Source organism: Rhineura floridana, chromosome 22 (genome assembly GCF_030035675.1).
Source record: "Rhineura floridana isolate rRhiFlo1 chromosome 22, rRhiFlo1.hap2, whole genome shotgun sequence".
NCBI classification, from domain to species: domain Eukaryota; kingdom Metazoa; phylum Chordata; class Lepidosauria; order Squamata; family Rhineuridae; genus Rhineura; species Rhineura floridana.
This window is the reverse complement of record NC_084501.1, coordinates 768,728-788,383: the sequence shown is the minus strand read 5'-3', so window position 1 is coordinate 788,383 and position 19,656 is coordinate 768,728. Positions and strand designations below refer to the sequence as shown.

The 19,656-nt window shown below is 51.6% G+C and overlaps 1 protein-coding gene across 1 annotated transcript in view; it reads right to left on the bottom strand.

Annotated features, from left to right (window-relative positions):
- Positions 1–450: 450 nt before the first annotated feature.
- The window catches only part of PYGM (glycogen phosphorylase, muscle associated), a 29,621-nt gene continuing 10,415 nt past the window's right edge, over positions 451–19,656 (bottom strand). The window contains exons 9-19 of the mRNA XM_061606881.1: positions 14,083–14,229; positions 13,526–13,689; positions 11,444–11,558; positions 9,543–9,644; positions 7,329–7,476; positions 6,250–6,308; positions 4,547–4,688; positions 3,887–4,094; positions 3,331–3,465; positions 1,742–1,808; positions 451–1,129 (exon numbers count right to left, since the gene is read on the bottom strand). Of these exons, the coding sequence (XP_061462865.1) occupies positions 977–1,129; positions 1,742–1,808; positions 3,331–3,465; positions 3,887–4,094; positions 4,547–4,688; positions 6,250–6,308; positions 7,329–7,476; positions 9,543–9,644; positions 11,444–11,558; positions 13,526–13,689; positions 14,083–14,229 (1,440 nt within the window). The 3' untranslated portion in view covers positions 451–976. The remainder of the gene's footprint in view (positions 1,130–1,741; positions 1,809–3,330; positions 3,466–3,886; positions 4,095–4,546; positions 4,689–6,249; positions 6,309–7,328; positions 7,477–9,542; positions 9,645–11,443; positions 11,559–13,525; positions 13,690–14,082; positions 14,230–19,656) is intronic.

Below are 19,656 nucleotides of genomic sequence, written 5' to 3'. Positions count from 1 at the left end.
TCCCAAGAGCGGGGGGGGGAGGATTGGCAGCAAAGCCCAGCCTGAACCTTTGCTTGCACACTGAGGGGTACATGAACACCCCAGGGGAATCAGTGCGTTATCAGTACATGCTTGAGTCAGGCAGCGTTTGGCACCTTGGGTGTGTGGAGTGAAGAACAGTGTCGACCCTGATGAGGCAGGAGAAGGAAGGCTGCACGTAATCCCCTCAGGCAAACACATGTCCTGTCACAGCTGGAGGACTAGGCTTCCTTTAATGGTTCCTGCACCTCAGCTCATTTTCACATCCACCCTGAGCCCTCTGCATCAGCGCAAGATGACCATGCCTGGCTTTCCAAGGCGCTGGTTGCTCAATGTCGGAAATTGGGGACCACTCCCATGCCAGGGGACCAGGGTGCAGGGATAGACAAGTGCCCCACCACCCCTCAAAGAATGCCGTTCTGTGGGTGGGGGTAGTTTTAAAAACCGTTATTTATTCATTCAACCAGTAGGGAGGCCTCTTCCTTCCCCACTTTGGCAGAACGAGTAAGGCGCTGCTTTGTGGGTGAGAAGGTAAAATCCTACACACACCCCGCCCCTTCTTCGCCATACATCTCTTCAGAATAAAAATGGCAACGGAGAAGCCCGTTTTCAAGGGGGAGGCTGTGGCCACCTGTCCCCCCTGCTGAGAACCTTCCAAACGAGGGAGGGCCTCAGAAGCAGAGGGCTGTAGAAAGGGTGGGGGGCAAGATGTGGATCCCCATTAAAATAAATAGCAGAGTGCGGGGAGGGACAGGGGGCTGACGGCCTGCCCTTCTGTCTTACTATGGGCAGATTCTAAAATGGGGAGGGGAGGGGAAGGGTAAACAGAAAAAAAAATCCCTCCTTGGTGCTCCCCCCCCCATAGACAAAGCATGATTGAACATTTGGAGTTGGATGGAAAGTGGGGGGGAGGGAAACCCACTGATTTGCAGCTGCCCCATTGAAGTTGCAGGGGCGCTCACTGCCGGGGCTCATCAGGGGCGGGAATCTTTTGGCGGGTAGGCTCGACCCCCCAGATTTCGCGGGCATACTGGGCGATGGTGCGGTCGCTGGAGAACTTCCCAGAAGTGGCAATATTCCTGATGGCCTTCTTGGTCCACTCCTTGGTGTTCTGGGGAAGAAGAACAAAGGGACGGCCCATGAGACGCCTTGAAGGGGGGCTCCCACCCTGCCAGTGTGCGCCCCCCACGTGCTCCTACTTCATCCGGGAGGGCCAACTCCGGGGGCCACCTGCTCCGGCAGGTTCACCGGCAGCCATAAGAGGCTCTTTTAAAAGCTGGGATTCATTTCTTCCCGGCTGAAGGCAGCCAAGATGTGTGTACATGTCATGTAACAGAACATCATATAAATTAGGGAACCTGAAAAGGAAGGAAGGGCAGGACCAGGTGGAGAGAAGATTGGGGGGGGTGGATGGGGGGGTCCCTGGATGGGGGAGAGCAGAGGGGCTGTTGGGGGCTGTTAAGTGCCTGGTGCTTGGCTTAGGGGGGAGGTAAGTGCCCTCTTGATGACATCCCTCTGCCCAAACCCAACTCCCCCCAGCCCCACTCATTTTAACCAAATCATGGCCCTCTCCATTCCCTTCTAAGGCCCCCTCCATTTGTCCCATAATTTAAACACTGCGATGCCCAAACACCTGAAAAGTGACACACATGCATCCATCCCCTACGATGGTCCTTTGCCACAAATGCCCCCACCCACCGTGGGGCACCTGGGGCCACCTCACCTTGTAAAGAGCATTGACTTTCTCTTGACATTTTATGTAGGCGTCATAATCGGCAAAGACTTTGAACCTACGGGGGGGGGGGGGAGAAGCAAAAGGAAGAGAGTCCGTTTTTCCCTAATAGGGCCACACACGACAATCCATTTGCTGAAGAGCCTGAGAGGAGCAAAGGCAAACACCAGGTACAGTGTTCCCCAAAACCGCTGCCTAAAGTACAGCCACGGCCAGACAATTTTGTACAAGCTGCTCGCCCGGTCACACTGCCCACTGGGGTGGGCAGGAGGCAGGGCAGGATCTGCAGGTTGATCTCTGGCTGACTGACTGCCAATTGCTTTACCAGCAGCAGCAACAAAATGACTCCTCACATACAGGCCCTCAATTATACAGCTGAAATGAAGAAAGTGGGGCGGAGGGGCAGGAATGGGTTTTTGCAAAGAAGGACTGCGAGTTTTGTTCAGTTCTGGTTCTGAAAACAAACTCCTGGGCTCAGGATTCTTTCATCCTTCATGCGCCCAGTTCCAGTTGGTGGACCTCAGAGTTCTCACAAACGCCAAAGTGCAGCCTGCAAGCCCACAGTCGGTCCATCCCCGGCTTTGCGCCATACAACCACCACCACCCGTAAAAGAAGAAAGCCCTGGACCACAGCCTATTGCCACCGTTTGGAAAGCGGAAGTCAGGAACGTCTCCAAACTTAGCTGGGGGGGGGGAGCAGCAAAAGGGAGCATCAGGCCAGGAACAGGACAGGTGGGGGAGGAGGCTTTGCTTTTTCCACCCCTCAGGTAGCAAGCACCTCCTGAGGGTGCCATCTGCTGGGCAAGGACTGGCACAACACAAGACCCAGGCGGGTGGGCAGGAGAGTCTCCAAACAGCACCCCCTTCTGCACCCCTCCTCTGCCTCCCTCACACTCCCTCTCTAACTTTGAACTGACTAAGGGTCAACCAACACATTAGGCTAAATGCACAGCATGCAGTTGCACCTTCCATTTTATAGATGGGGGGGTTGTTATTGGGACCGTAGCGTACAGGGATATATTTCTTTCTTCCCCAGACATAACTGGACAAAACTCCATGCCCACCCTATACAAACATAATCATGACCTAAGGATAAAGGTATCATAACCATATTTTTGGTGCGCGTGTGTGCATGTCACAACAGGGGAGGGGCAGGTGGGGACACAGCTGGATCAGCTGCGCAACTGACTTCCCCATGGAGAATGCAGTTGCACAGCTGATCCCCACAGACAGCAGGGCTGGAGGGTGACCAGCGGCACTTCAAAGCACCGCAGAGGACTCTTTGCAAGCCCAGCGATCATCACTGGCTGATGTTGGATGATTGGTAGGTGAACGGCCCTGCCCACCTGCCAAATTTGGCCCTGAGGGGTCAGGAACGTAAGGATCTGGCTTGCCAGCTGCTCAGATTCCAGCCCCCTTTGAGCATAATGTGTGGTCAGCCCTATAGCTTCCCTCCCGAATATGCCCAAGGATGTCTTTTGATCTGTGCTGGTTCCAGGTTTTGGGTGCACCACAGCAGGATGCCCTGAGCAGCAGAAATGAAAGAAAGAGTCTGGCAGCACCGAGATCTCCTGTCTCACCTGTCGTGGTACATGAGCATGTTGACAATGTCCTTGAAGAGGTCCGGCTGCTTGGGGGAAAAGAAGCCGCTGCTCAGCTGGTCAATAGCCTGTTTCAGCTCAGGGATGTGGTCGTAGTAATCCTTGGCACAGTAGCTGAGGGGAGGGAATAAAGGACACTTTAACTCAGTGTGTGGTATTGGGAGGGAGCATGGAATTGCCCTCCCCTCCAGAGCAGTCTCCCCTCCCCTTTTCCAGGGGCCCAACTCACACCTGCATCCAACACAGACACTGAGCAGCCCCTCCTTCAGTTTGAAAGGGGCTGAAGCATCAGGCTAAGAGACAGAGCCCCCAGTCGGAATGAAGCTGAAGGCTGGAAGATGCAGGAGACAGAAGGAAGGGCCTCTTTGCCCTCCCCAGAGGTAAAGGACGGCCACCAACGGGAGGCTTAGAAAGGCAGTGGGCAAATGCACGGGAGATAAAGATTTTGAGGATGGCTGTGGCACCCCCAGGATCAGAGGCACCTCGAACCCATCGCCTGGAAGGGGGGGTAACCACGGTCCCGCCTGGCACGCACCCCTTCCTGTCCAGCTCCTCCACGTCCTCCACCTGCATGCCAAAAATGAAGAAGTTATCCTGTCCAGCTTCCTCAGCCATCTCCACGTTGGCTCCGTCCATGGTGCCAATGGTGAGCGCCCCGTTCAGCATGAACTTCATGTTCCCTGTACCAGAGGCCTCTGTGCCAGCTGTGGAAATTTGCTCGGAGAGGTCAGCTGCTGGGACCACTGCAGAAAAGGAAGGAAAGGTGGCTCATTGAGAAGGCCTCCAGCTGTTCTGGCCGGCCCAAGGTCTACCTATGGATAGACGGACCCTGTTTCCAGGCCATGTCCATCTCACGTGGGGTTTCACAAATCCATTCCGTCTTGTTTCCACATGCATCTGGGGACTTTGTTTTTTTTTTTAATCCACATGAATATTAGTATTAAAATACATTATCACAATACATATTTAAGTATGTACTCTATCTCAACGCATGCATTTTAAACATATTTTATTCTAAAACATGTATTTTAATGCATGTATGTTTTTCAAGCAGAAAAGTTTATCGCAAAATTTGGAGAGGTGCGTTGTTCAAAGGGTAACTGCATTCCAATCTGCACAGCAGCCCAGGAGGGGTAGAGCAGGCCGGTTCACAAATATCAAATTCCCCAAGCAAGCACCCCGAGTTCCAGGTTACCTTTTTCAGCCAGTGAGACACGGTAGTTCTCCAAGAAGATCACCTTGAGCCGATCACCGATGACAGGGTCATTGTTGACAATGTCTCCGATAGATGTGACCAGCTTGATGATCATCTTGGCCATGTGGTAGCCAGGAGCAGCCTGTGGGGAGGGAAGAGGGGCAATGCATCAAGGCAACCTTCAGCACCTCATTTGTCAGGGAAACGTCAACGGTGCCAGTGCTGAGCACAAGGTTTCATGCAGAAGGTTAGGGATTCAAGCTCCAGTGAGTCAGGGAGAAAAGGGTGATGGCCGAAGGTCTTCTCTGACAGGAGCCACTGCCGGGCACTGCAGGCAAAGCCCAGCTTAGATGGGCAGGTACTCTGACCTGGTATAAGGCAGCTCCTGCTACGGGGCCCAGAGAGGGAGCAGAGACCTGCTGCATGTGCAAAGCCCCCAGTTCACTCCCCACTGGCATCTCCAGGTAGGACCAGAAAAGGCTCCAGTCTGAGCCCCTGGAGAGCTGCGCCAGCCAGGGCAGATCAGCCTTTGGCCTCCAGATGTCCTGTTGGCATGGGGAGTGCAGGAGCTGCAGTGCAGCGACATCTGGGGACCCAAGGCTGGAGAAGCCAAAGGGGCCACTGGCCTGACTCAGTATTTCTGTGTTCCCTCGAACGCACTTCTCTCCTGTTATTAACTTAGCCCTCCAGGGTGGGGGTGGGGCTAGGACTGGATTAGTCATGCTAGCAAAGATGCCTCCAAGTCGCTCATCAGGACATGGTTCAGCAGCAGAGCACCTGCATGGCCTGCAGGAGCACCCAGGGTCAATTCCTGGGGTCTGGACCAGTTAAAAGGATCAGACAGCAGGTGAGATGAGGGGAAAGGCCTCTGCTGAGCTAGATGCGCCAGTGGTCTGACCACTCAGCACAAGGTCATTTCCCCGCTCGCTTTCTGGTTGGAGGCTTCTTGTGATTGTCAACTTGGACCAAAAGCCACATCACCCATGCACGAGAGAAAAAGTATCAGTTGACTTGAGGCAATTCCAAGGTTTGCAAATTCTGGAAAAAAAACATTTAGAGAAAGAACTCTAAGGCAGAGCTTGGAAAAGTTACTTTTTAAAACTACAACTCCCATCAGCCCCAGCCAGCATGGCCACTGGATTGGGCTGATGGGAGTTGTAGTTCAAAAAAAATAACTTTTCCAAGCTCTGCTCTAAGGAGGGGAAGAATTACACTCCCAGAAGAATTCAGTGGCACAAAATGTTGAGTGCAGGAGAGAAAAACAGACAGCCAAGTGGGAGGGAGAACAGGATGGAGTGGCTGGCAATAGAGACAGAGACATATAAATATACAAAAGGGTAGAAGGCACTGTGTCTTGTCTGGATAGTTCACTTCCTGGTTCACACTGAGCAGGTTTTATAAAGTGTCCTCAGGGACGCTGATGCCTACAGACATCAAATCAAAGCTTTTCATGTAGCTGGGGCCGGACACGAGTGTGTTTGTCACACACACCCCAAACCCAAAACAGAATGGGGAAGAAACTCAAAACAGCCCAATGAGGATGGAATGCAGACTGTTTGCATGTGGGGAATGGAATGTAGTGGCTGGAGCCATGAGCAGAAGCCCCTCATGCTACAACATGTTGCTGTAGCACGCCATGTGCTTTTTCCATTGCTCCAGATTGGCCATCCCCACCTGCCCACCCCACTGCTGATGGTTCTCACTTTGCCTCCAATCATGATTGTCCGTGGCACAAAGGGTTTGTTGGGTTCTTTCTTGATTCCTGCAAAGGGAGACACAGACGAGATGTATGTGAGAGAATGACCGGCTGCAAAGCTGTGATGGGCCCCCTTTTCATCAGGCTGCCACTCTGAGTGAGGAGGGTGGGCAAAGTAACTTCTCCCTCCTGCGGCTGGCAGCACAGGGGCAGCAGAGTGGATGGGAGAAGGAAGTATCTCTGCTGTCTAGGGCAGGCCTCCTTCATCCTTGCCCCTTTCAGAGAGAGAAGGGTCAAATGGGGTCAGGACCACAGCCGGGGAGGAAATAAAATCCACTCCTGCTCTGACCCCATTATTTATCCAAAGAGCGCCAACCTTATCCTTAGGCGGAGCGAGGCAACCACCGCAGGCAGCAGGTGCTGGGGGCTGCCCTCCTGTCATTCCTCCTCAGCCCCCTAGCTGTTGCCCTCTGCTGGGAGGGCAGAGGGTGTGTGATCTACCGAGAGAGAGAGGCATGCATGTCCTAAGCTGTGCTGAGGCCCACAGGAGAAGAGGAGGGGGCTGTCACGTCACCAGGGTTCAACAGCCAGTCCAGCTGGCTTCTGTACATGAATTTCTGCAGGGGGAGGATGGGGGCACCATTATGCCTGTTGTCTCAAGCAGCAAACTGTCCTGGGCAGGCCCTGATCAGGACCCCAAGCTGATGCTTTTTGCATTTTTTAAAAAACACCACCTGTGCACTAGATGCAAAGAATCATTATTTCTTTGCTGTTCACAAAAAAAAAAGTACATCCAACAGCGACTTACAACTCGTAAAATAAGACCTCCGTTGGTCCCAAGAGGCAGGACAGCTCCCTACTGCCACCACTCTAGCCCCTCTCTGAAGGTCGCCTGGAGCCCTCCTAGGAGAGGAGGGGACCGGCAACCACTCAAAACTCCTCTGGTGGCCAGAATCAGTCTGCGGCTGCCAGTTGCCAACCCCAATCTAGCCAGTCACACTGGGGGTCTGCGGGGGGATGTCTTTCCCCAGGTCCAGCAGGGCAGTATGAGGACAGAAGCATCAGAGGGCCATGGCGGCAACTCACGGTTGTAGAGGGTGATGACGTGGAGGCAGTTGAGCAGCTGCCGTTTGTACTCGTGGATCCTCTTCACCTGGATGTCAAAGAGCGAGTTGGGGTTGATCTTCACTTTGTACTCCTTCTCCAGGTAGGCAGCAAACTTCAGCTTGTTCTCCTGAGAGGGAGAGGGGGGGGGAATGAGATTTCCCAGAGCGCACCCTTGGAAACCCCATCATGAAAGCAGGCGAAACTCCACAGGGTCTGTACCCCTTTATTCCATTATTTATTTAACAAAAATGCTAGAATAAAAGATTTCTAAGCAGCTTACAATATTCCTGCCAGATGGGTTTAGCGAGGAAGGTAACTGAGGAGGGCACCACCCCCAAGTCTAGATTCCCAAACTGCATGACCCCTCCCTAAAAAAACACCTCCTAACCAGTGGCTGCCCTACAGTTGTGACTCTCTTTCTGTAAGGGTAGCCTTCAACCATTTCAGTCCCAGGACCCACCTTTAACCCAAGCATGCATTTGGGGACCCCTCCCTTACATTTTTACCACGTATCTGTATGGTGCTAGTGCTGCTGTTGCAACCCATTTTGGATTAGGACATGACCCAGTATTGGGTCCCGACTCACCAGTTGAAGACCGGTGGTCATGTCAAGCTACAACTCCCACCATCCCTGACCATGAGCGTTGCTGGGCTGATGGGAGCAGGAGACTCTGTCCACCTGGAGCACCCCGCTGCTTCCCCACCACTCTCCAAGACAACCACCCAATTTCTATCCCTGCGCATTTTCAGGACATGCTGTTAACCAATATATGTATGCTTTTAAAACGTGTATTTTGTCAGCCAGCTGTATTGCATGGGTGGCTCCAAGCCCTTGAGATAAGGTGCTTTAGGAAACCAACAGGAAACTAAGCCCGCAGGAGCCATCACCAGAACACCCTGGAAATCTCTGTGGAGTCGTCCAAGGTTGCCTTAAGAGGCTTTGGGGCTATTTAGGAACGGATAGCCAGATCCACCACCTGCACGTCCACCCTGAAAAAGCCCCCATCCTTCTCAATGGACTCGGTGGGTGGGGCGGAGCTGCCATGCTAGCAGCTTCCTGGCAGGTGGGGGCACTGTGGCTTGTTGGGAGGGAGGCACCAGGGAGGTTGGTGCAGTGGAACTCCCACCACCCCCTTGCCCCCCTTCCTCCTCCCGGTAAGGAACAGTGCCCCCACCTGCCCGGAAGCGGATGCAGCAGCTCCACCTCACCTGCCCAGCTTCGTCTGCTGCCTGAAAGCGACTACAAAAAAGAAAAGCACCAAACTACGTATAGTGAAAAATATTCTAAGGAATTTCCATGCATAAGAAAAGAAAGGACCGAGTGTGAAGGATACTGTCACCTGTGCATGCCAGTTAAGAGACAGCTTATTAGACTTGAACCTGGCATGCTTATTTTCCCTTCCATTAGGTGCAATGGGAGGAGATATCCAGGGTGCGTCGGGGCGGGGGGGAGCCAACAAAAAAGAAAAGAAATCCGGAGCTGCCACAGCAGCAGGTGCTGGGAATGGCAAATGGAGAAGGGGCTGTTGCATCCTGGGCGGGTGAGAACAGGATGCTGGACTGGATGGGCCCCTTGGCCTGACCCAGCAGGCAGGCTCTTCTGATGCTCCTCACGCCACCTTCTGCCTTGCTGGCGCAACCCTGGCAGGGCCTTCCGGCTCCTCTACCTCGGATTCCGCCTCTCCCACCCCAACAGGATTGCTCTGCCCCAAACCAAACCAACATGGCCCACCCCGAGCCACCCAGCAAGGAAAGGACCTCAGTCCCAGAGATGACCAGTTAAGGGTCTGTGTGCCAGGAACTGAAGAGGATGGGACGGGGAGGGGGTGTGACGGGGGCAGGAGGCGGCTCTCCTGGGCATGGCACCCAGCACAGCATGACTGAAAACACTGCAGGGAGCCGGTTATACCGAGTCAGGACCTGCTGGCCCCAGCCCCAAGGGGTGAACTGCCGGTTCTTGGGGAAGAAAGCTCCAGAGTGGCTCCACCCACCCAGGCTCCTCCCATCTTGTCCTATTGGCTCCTCCTGGGCAGGAAGGTGTATTTAAGGACTTCCACAAGCACTAAGGTCAACCTGCGCTCTAATGCCTCTTGCATTGCTGATCCTGTTGCTGATTGCTCTTTGGTCCTGACTGGCTCCAAACCACTGCCTCCAGCCCAGCCCTTACACCTGCACCCTCCTCCTCCTCCTCACCTGTTTGACTTTTGCCACGTCCCGGATAAAACCTTCGTCTTCCACAAAGTTCAGGAGCCTCTTCAGCTGATCCAGGTCAGAGATGTAGTCTTCTCCAATGCGCTGGAGCGGGAAATGGGAAGAGGGAACTCACAGCATCTTCAAGAAGCGTGGGGGAGGCACTCTCGACCACAAGGACTAGGGCAGGCCACACACTCCTTTTTCTAGCATCACATTTTCTCTCCTTCCCCCCTCCCGTCTGCTGCTTTCCTTCCCTTTTTCTGTCTGAACAGTAGGATTTAGGAGCATCCAGAGGCTTAATGTGAGGTCAAGATCATCCCCATTCTTCACTGCTTCAGTGTAATCAAAGAAGATGTCAAATTGAAAGCACCACAAAACCACGTGCAGAGTTTTTCTAACATACCACATAACAGCCCCAATCAGCTCATCTCAGGACCAAATTTCATGTAACATTAATTGCACGAATGCATAATGTGCATGTGTTTTATGAAAACAGCAAGCTCAGAAAATGCTTCCCTTGAAATGCATATTGCAGGCAGTTGTCTCTCCAAAGCAACCGTGGCAGGGAAAGTATTCAATCCCCCCCTGCCACTGAGGATGCTCAGGCTTCCCAAAAGCATACAATTAATGTCAGGCCCAATTTGGCCCTCCAAACAGGGAACAGACCTTCTGGGTGAGGAGTCACAACGCACACGTGGACTTCAGTCAGAACAAAAAGTGCACACAAACTCAAAATGTGAGTGCAAAAATTAATCTGATTCTACAATGCCAAATGGGGGGACGTTAAAAAATAAAATAAAATGGTATTTCCAAAAACCAATTCCTCCACCTTTTCATATATAACATTGTAACTAACACACACACGTAATATATATATATAGCCTGTGAAGCCTTCACTGACAACCTCAGGCAAGGTCCCAGACTCTGAGTTTTCATTATAGAAATGTCTCTAGCCCTCCCAAAAAGAATGTTATAAAGCAAAATGTGCAGGTACCCTTTTAAGCAATTTATGTGAAATGAGCCAGTGTTTTTTACCAATGAGTGAAGTCAGAGCTACTAAGTGACTTGTTTGGACACCAGGCAATAGGAATCCCAGGGGTCCTAAAGTGCTGCTGTACCCTGCCCCTTTTGGGTGCACTTTTCCTGCCTTTGTCTTTTTTTCCTAGTCCTTGGAATCTCCAGTTTGCCCTTCTTTTCTCCCTAGCACCAGGATGCATCTTTCCTGTGGTGGGTTCAACTAAGAACAGGTAGTTCTTTGAAGTTGTTTCCTGCAAATACTACTACACAATAAGTGTGGGTGAATATTCCAGAATCCCCCTCCCTCCAAAAGACACATGTGCAAACTTTGCAAGGAGGCTTTGGCATGTCTCTTGCTTTGCAGGAGCTAAAAACCAGGGACTCATTAAGAATTCACCGTGCAGTTAACTTATAGTACTTTGGTATTCTTGCCTACTCAGAAGTAAGCCTACTGGGGAAAAACAGTCTTCTAGTATTGTCTAATTTTGGATTATGCCACATCTCCATGGAGCCATTTTGTGACTTGGCACCCACAGAACTCTCTCAAAATTCAAAATGTGCCCATTGGTCCAAAAAGGTTGGCAAGCCGAAGTATATATTTAAAAGCCTTAATCCAACTGTAATAAGTAACATTGCATTAAAATGACATTGAAGAGGCTAAAAATCCCTATTTTTGCATGCGAATTAAATTTGGGAGCATTTGCTTGAGAATATTTCCTACCACCACTGCAAAATTTCCGACAATTTCTAGATTCAAGTTGTCATCTGCTGCTGCTGCTGCTGTTTTCCCCACATGATCCTGTGACTACCTTTGTATTTGGTCAAATGGGGAAAAGAGCACAGGAAGCTCTGGGGCTCCTCCTCTCACTGCTGCAGAGCCTCACCTCAGCAATGATTTCAGCCAGCCCTGGGTTGCACAACACAAGCCAGCGGCGTGGAGTGATGCCGTTGGTTTTGTTCTGGAACTTGTGAGGCTCAAACTCATAGAAGTCTTTAAACCTGTTGAAGGAGTGGGGGAATTGGAATTAGGGATGCTTGCATAATTCAGTTTCTGTAGATTCTGGTGTGAACGACCTGATCTGCATCTCCCAGACAAAAGTACTAATCAGGATGTAATCATCCTGTGGTACTCATCTGACTTTGGTGTTACAGTTGTCAGCTCAAAAAATGTACCAATTTTTTTTTAAAAAAATGGGTATTTTACAATAAAATAGATTTAGAAATGCATACACTGAGATAAAACATGTATTTAAATCTGTTTTGTGATAAAACATGTATTTAAAAATTAGTATCTAAATACGAATTTTCCTGTGGAATTTTTAAAACCACAGATAAAACTGTAATAGACTTATGAATGAGCACATGTAAAATTGATATGAATCAGGAAGAGGCTGAACCACACATCCTTAACTAGTATGTACATGGTTTGGTTTTGTCCTGGGTCATTGCAAGGAGGAGTTGGGGAGTTTTCTATTCCATTTTCAATTAACGACAGATTACAGTTTTACATGCAAATACTATTGTTTGTTGAGCAATTGTATGGTTTGCAACAAACCATAATTAAGATTAGTCCCAGTTTCCTGCATTCAGGTGAAACAAGCTGTAGTTGCTCAAAAATGGACGTAAAAGCCTCCAAACGCCGTACAGCGGTGCTAAGCATGAGTCTTGCTTAGGCTGCATCTCATCATGATAAACCATGTCGTACAGCTTCCATCATTTGGAGGTGCTGACTTACGAGTTGCCAACTGACTAGCACACACACACACACAACACCAAATCCATCCACCCCACCTCGATGGGTTCTTGTGCTTTTAAGAGCAGCCTGAGGGGAGGGGAGCAGCAGGAGCTTTTCACAGCATGGTGACAAACTATGCGATGATGGTTGCTGCAGTTCAGGTGGCTGTTCAAAGCACAGCTACAGGGGTCAGTTCAAATGTTGGCAAGGCTCTGCTTATTGTTTTTAAAAGGACATCAATGGTCACCCCTCTCCTCCTGCTAGGGTGGGGGGCAAAGAGAGCTAAAGAACCGGATTTTAGTAGTCTTACTGGAGAAAAGAAAGCAGAGCAGTCTTGAGTGTCAACCTGTTCTTTTAAACAAAGCTTGGCAAGAGCTTTCTGGAGTTTGCTAGAATATTTGGGCTCTACACCAATATTGCTTTTGGGAATTGCACTGTGTTCATGCATGTCTGTTTCCTCTTTCCAAACCTGCATATCTGAAAACAGTTTGTTAGAAAAGGCCCACCCTAAGGGTGCTTCCAGACGGTTGTTCAATATGGGATGGGTGCTGCTCTTGCACGCAAGCTTGTTGCAGCATCCACATGATGTTGCTGTATGTCACCACCACCATTTAATCTGGATTTACATTTTCTGGTGGAAATTCGATTAAGTTAGAAAAACGACAACACTCTGTTACGAACAACCCATTTGCAAATTAAATCCCCATCTGGATGCACCATAAGTCTCCAGTACTCCCCACCACCACCAAAGGAAACTGACCCTGGAACTTCCCAGTAAGTGGAGAGCATGAAACAATACCAATACAGGGGACAGGACTCTCCCTTTGAACCCGGAAAGTCCCAGGGTTCAATCTCCAGTATCTTTGCTTGGAAGAACAGATTTCTACAGGGCTCAAAGGTGGCAGCGGAAAGTCACTGCTTGGGATCCTGGAGACCTAGAATCGGGCTTCCTGGGCCACTGGTGTGGCCTGGTTGAAGGCACCTTCCCATTAGAAAGGGGGGGGTAAACTGCAGCCCAGTGGCACAGCACCTGCTTTGCATGCCCCAGCCCCAAGTTCAGTCTCCAAAGGCATCTCTGCTCTCTGGACAAGGTGAGGCCAGATGGGCCAATGGCCCAGTCCGGCCGTTCCATATGTTCAGAGCAGTCAGCTGACGATGTGGCCTGGTGTCAGGAGAGGGCAGGCGGGGAAGGGGAAGAGCCAGCCTGCCTGCCGTGGGGCTGAGTACCTACACGGTGGCCTTCAGGATCTCGGAGTGGATGCGGGCCACTCCGTTGACAGCGTGGGATCCCACAATGCAGAGGTGGGCCATGTTGATGCGTTTGACGCTGCCCTCTTCCACCATGGACATGCGCCGCATCCGGTCGAGGTCCCCGGGAAACTTGGCATAGACTTTCTGTGGGAGCAGAGAGGCACCCCAAACAAGGTATTAACACTCATTCCTGCTTAGAGAGTAACCCCCACCTCCCAATTATCTACTCCAAGCACAAACCCTCAACCACAGAACCCCCTGATGTAGGTCCCACTTGGACACTGCTTTTAGAAGGCTATGGGGGGGAGGGACAGGAATAATTTAACTAAAATGAGGGCGCAGGCTGTGTGTGTAACAGGGCCCCACTTTTCTGTTGCTCCACAATTCATGCACTGACGGGAAGTGCCCCAAGGCCTGCCTCCCCTACCCCAACTGGGCCCCCAGACTCCTTTCCCAGAGATAAAGTAAGGGGGCTGGGAAGGCCCCTCTTGATCATTCACACCCCCATGCCAGGGGTTTCCCTCCTCTCTCACTCACATCAAGGAAGCGCTGGTTGATTTCATAGATGATCTCCAGGTGACGCGGCAGGAGGGTCTCAAAGAGGTGGACCGGCCAGCGCTCCAGCGCTTCTGGCAGCACCGTATGGTTGGTGTAGGCACAGGTCCGCACCGTGATGTCCCAGGCCTGGAGCAAAGGAACATGGGAATCTGCTGTAAGCTGCGCCAGGCCTCGGTTCCATGCAGGAGTTGAACATTATCCAACTGGCCAGCAGTGGCTCTGCAGGGCAATGGTGTGGGAGTGTGTCTCGCCCAACCCAGCCAGACTGAAGGATGCCACACCAAAGTGCCACTCTCAGCGTGATAGTGAACCCGGCCGTGAAAGGTGTCCCAGTCCAAACACAGCCTGTAGACCCGCCTTCCTCAGTCTGCTGCCCGTCAGAGGGTCTGGAGCACACTTCCAGCATCTCAGCCAGCACAGGAGCAGGGTGGCGAAGGCCTTCAGAGGGAGCGCCTGCCTCTGAGGACTCATGTGGGCAACGGACAGAGAGGGATCCCTCCTCAAGCTAATCACAGCCCCAGTTCCCCTCAGATACCCATTCTGAACCAGCCTTGCCCAACCTGGTGCCCTCAGGTGCTTGACCTCAATGGGCATGCAGGTTGGGAGCTGTAGTACAAAGCACCTGCAGTACACCACGTGGAGAGAAGGCAAACTAACACTCTAAATCATCACACCTGGAAATTGAGGCAAGGTACCAATGTGATTTTTTAAAACATTATTGTGTGTGTGCATCTGTCCAGCCAGTGTGGAGTAATGGTTAGTGTCAGACAATGATCTGGGAGACCAGGGTTCAAATCCCAACTCAGCCATGAAATTCACTGGGTGCAACCTTGGGGGTCAGTCACTGTCTCTTAGCCTAACCTACTTCACAGGGTTCTTGTGAAGATAAAATGGAGAGGGAAGAGAACTGTGTATGCCACTTTGAGCTCCTTGGATGTAAGGTGGGATATAAATTAATCTTATTAATTTATTATATTTGTATCTCAAATCTCAGGTATTGATTTGAGATAATCCGACTGTTCCTGGTTTCTAATACTTTCCTCTCAGGTTAGCAAAGACCAGTTTGGGGCGTGCAAGCTATTTGCCTCTCTGTCGCATACAAGTGGCAAAGTTCTGCTTTGCAGGCAGGCATGTTATTATAAATTAGTAAATCATGCACACATGCACATGCACAGAGGGCCCAATCCCATAGATATTGCAGCTCTCCTTCTCCCTTGGAGTGGGTGACCCACATTTGGACTCCCCTCCCAGCCAGGGTAGACAGGACCCACTGGTGCTTGTTGTGACCCTGGAGTCAGACTTCCGCTCTTCAGGGGACTCAAGAGAGGGAGAGGGAAATATCTCAGAGCCAGCCCCAGAGGCACCGAACCCACTGGAAACATTGCCGCAAACAGACGGAGTCCCGTGGTGCCAGCGTGCCCTCTGGCCTCAAGATATTGTCTTGCAGCAGAACAGGGCGCCCACCCAGACTCTCAGAGCAGGGGGGCAGATTGCCTCCTTTCCCCCTAACATGCACCTGAAACCTGTGGGAACGGGACACTGGCCCTGCTGGGGCCCTCCATACTCTTAACACGGGTATTTGGGGAACAGCCACAGCACTGGGGGACTGGAGAAGACCTGCCCTGGAAGCGAGTCCCTGAGCATCTGGGTGCTTGCTGCTCACTCCTCTGGGCTGCTCTCTCTTTATACAGCTGGAGTCCCTGGTAAGTGCTGCAAAGATTGGGGGCTGCTGCCTGACCCTGGCTCCAGAGAGAGGCTGCAGTCAGTCTTGCAGCCTCCTGCATCAGCTCCTGGCTAGGTCAGGGGGAATAAAAGCCCGGCTGCACTTGTGGGTCGCCCCTCAGGGAGTCCCAAGGGTGAGAGTGCTTCTATTAAAAAAAAATAAAAATCTAGAGGCGATTGGTAATGGGGAGGGTGTATGGCGCATTTGTAGTTTCTGTGCAGGGTGAGAGCCTGTGCAGTGAACTGGATGACAGGAAAAAGTTACCAGATGCCTTCAGACAGAGAGTCTGCAACTGGCAGAAGGCTGGCCCTCTGTGATGTTCAGCGGCGTCACTAGCGGGAGTGCGGGGCGTGCGGACCTCTGGCGTGCGCCCTCCCAGGGCATGGACGGGGCGGCTGGTCTTGTGTGCGTGCGCGCACACCATACACACCACGCACTCCAGGCTGGTGGTGGAAGGCCCGTCCCGGCTTCACTGCCAGTGAGCGGGCGCCTGCTGTTGGTCTCGCCCGCCAGCCTCCGAGGAGGAGTTGGCTGTGCTGACCCGGAGTGCTTCTCGGCTCCTTTGCCGGCCAACAGCACAGGGCGGGGTGGCTCTGGGTGTCACCCCCCTCAGGGTGTTACCTGGGTGTGGTCCGCACCCTCCGCACCCCGGTAGTGACGCCCCTGGTGATGTTCCTGTAGGTTAAGCATCTGTAAATATGGTAAGTGCAGGTCTATTAGGTGATGTATGGTAATTGACTGAGAGAAAGGGGGAGTACATGGGTGAGAACCTGAAGTATGCTGGATGATGATTGGCTGAGCGGCTGGCTGGCTGAAGGTATAAATGGAGGTTTGTGAGTGATGAGGGGGGGAGAAGTTGTTGAGTTGGTTGGAGTGAGGTCGTTTGGTGAGGGTTGGTTGGCAGAGTTCTGAGGGAAGTTTGGATTGGATTTGGCTGATATTTAAAGAGTATATAGATGAACACAAACATAAAGAGTGACCATATATGAAACCATACGCTTGTGAAACATTCCTAAAGTAATCTTGTTATTTCCTGTTGTTAGTAAATAAATACTTATTTGGTTTACCAAAGGCCTGATCCTTGGCTGGGGGAATATACAGACCAGAAGGGAGGGCAAGGTAATTACCAAGGCTGAACAGAAACTGTATCTAATGGTGGCAGCGGTGAGGGGAGATATTGTAACAAGTCAAGTATCCAGAGCAACCCAGAGTTGTATGCAAGGTACAAGGGGTTTGGGAACAGCATAGCACACAGTCACAAAGTAACAAGCTATAGAGAGACTTAGGCAAAGTCTCTGGGAGTATTGGTTACAGGAAGTGACTGGTGGTGCTGCCTAGCAGTGGGGTCTAGCGAGATCTGTGCTAGAGCGGAGTGAGAAAACATATAAAGGACGATCCTGACTGGTGGTGTCCCTGGTGGTGCCTAGTGAAAGGCAGTAGCCACAAGCAGGTGGGAACCTGACAGGGAGAACCAGGGAAGGACGTCACACCCTCCCTGGGTGTGAGACAGAGGGGGAGTAGATGGGCCCTGTGTGAAAGATACTGAGTGGGTCCGACTGTTCCCAAGTCTCTCAGAGGTGTACTGGGATAACTGGTTCAGGCAGGTTTTGTTGGTGGGCTCTTGTTGGGTCCATATCAGGTGTTTAAGAGGAGACTTAGTAAGGAAGAACATGGGTGCTGCCACCCCAATTTCAGTGAACATGGGTAGAGGGAGGTATAGCCATGAGGAGGTGGGTGGTGAGCTGGGAGGAGTTGATCTGACCCAGCTTTGCCCACCTGGATACTCGGTGCAACACCAGCACAGGCTGCAGGGACGGGGGGGGGGGGAGGAGTTGTTGTGGCCTACAGAACTTCCATCTCTGTCACCAGGAAACCACTCTGTCTTGGAGCTGGCTGTGAGGGCCTGCACCTGGTGTCAGGCCAAGGAGACAGGAAACTAGGGTTGCTGCTGATGAACCGTCCACGCTGCTGCCCGGCAGCTTCTCTGACCGAGCTGACGGGGGCCATCTCAGCTATGGTATTGGAGGAGCCCAGAATGATAGTCCTGGGTGATTTCAATGTCCATGCTGAGGCTGCCTCTGGTGTTCCAGCTTGGGACTTCATGGCCTCCATGATGACCATGGGGTTGTCTCAAGTTGTCACCGGCTGACGCATAGAACAGGGCACACTTGTGACTTGGTTTTTGCTCCAGATGGAGGAAAGGATGGTCTGGAGATAGAGGGTGGATATCACCCAAATGTCATGGTCAGACCATTTCTTGGTGATGTTTAGACTTATGGCTCCGATCCTTCCCTGCAGGGGTGGTGGACAGATTAAGATGGTCCGCCCCCGGAGACTAATGGAATGCACTGGATTTCTGAATTCCCTGGGGGAGTTCCCAGTAGATAGAGCAGGTGACCCTGTTGAAGCCATTGTCACGCTGTGGAACAATGAGGCATGTTGGGCTCCTGACAGTTGCCCCTGAGTGCCTTCTCTGGCATTGTGGAGCCTGGTTTGCACCTTGGTACACCAGTGAGCTAAGGGCAATGAAAGAGGCTGGACGATGGCTAGTGGCAAAAGACGTACTGTGAGGCTGATCGGGCATGAGTAAAATATCATAACCGTGCCTACTGTGTGGTGGTGAGGGTGGCAAAGGTGGCCCACTTCTCTGCCACTATCACATCCTCTAGTAGCCATCCAGTGGAGCTTTTCCGTATTGTCAGGGGCCAAGTCCAGGAAATGGGAGTTTTAGACCCTTCGGAAGGCCCACTGTGAATTGTTTGCAAGGCACTATGAGGGTAAAGTTGCTTGCCTCCGTAGCAATCTTGATCCCCCATCCACAGCTACTGTAGTCCCCAATGAGGTGTCAGTGCAACGTCTGCTGCAACTTCTTGGGAACGGTTTCAGTTGATGCTGCCTGGTGACATGGACAAGGTACTTACAATGATGCAGCCGGCAATGTGTCCTCTCGACCCTTGCCCTTCTTGGCTTATTAAAGCTTGCAGAGAAGGTTTGACTGAGTGGATCCAGGGGGTGGTCAACGCATCATTGCGGGAGGGAGTGGTTGCAACCGCCCTGAAAGAGGTGGTGATCCGACCACTCCTGAAAAAGCCCACCCTGGTCCCATTGGTCTGCGACAAATACTGCACAGTTGCAAATACCCCCTTTTTAGGGAAGGTGATTGAGAGGGTTGCACCGCGCCAATTGCAAGTACTCTTGGATGAAACAGATTATCTTGACCCATCCCAGTCTGGGCTCAGGCCTGGTTATGGGACTGAATTGGCCTTGGTCGTCCTGATGGATGACCTTTATCGGGAGAAGGACGGGAGAGTGCAACCCTCTTATTCTTACTTGATCTCTCGGCAGCTTTTGATATCATTGACCATTATGTCCTTCTGGGCCGACTTGGTGAGATGGGTATCGGAGGCACTGTTTTACAGTGGTTCCAATACTATCTCCAGGGTCATTTTCAGAGAATAGCATTGGGTGACTGTCTTTCGGCCCCCTTGCAGTTGTGCTGTGGGTTGCCGCAGGGTACCATCTTGTCCCTCATGCTGTTTAACGTCTATATGAAGCCCTTGGGAGGGGTCATCAGGAGATTTGGGGTGAGGTGTCAGCAGTACGCTGACGATACCCAGCTCTATTTCTCCGTAACATCTGAATCGGGAGAGGCCGCACAAGCCCTGGACTGCTGCCTGGACTTGGTGGTGGGCTGGATTCTGCAGCTGGAGTTTGTTTTGCTCCAGTTTCTTTTAGCTCTTGCATTAATTAACTATTGAGCACTGTCTTCTTAAAAACACTGTCATAAGCTGTCCCCGGATGCCTTTATCAAAGATGGGATGGACATTTTT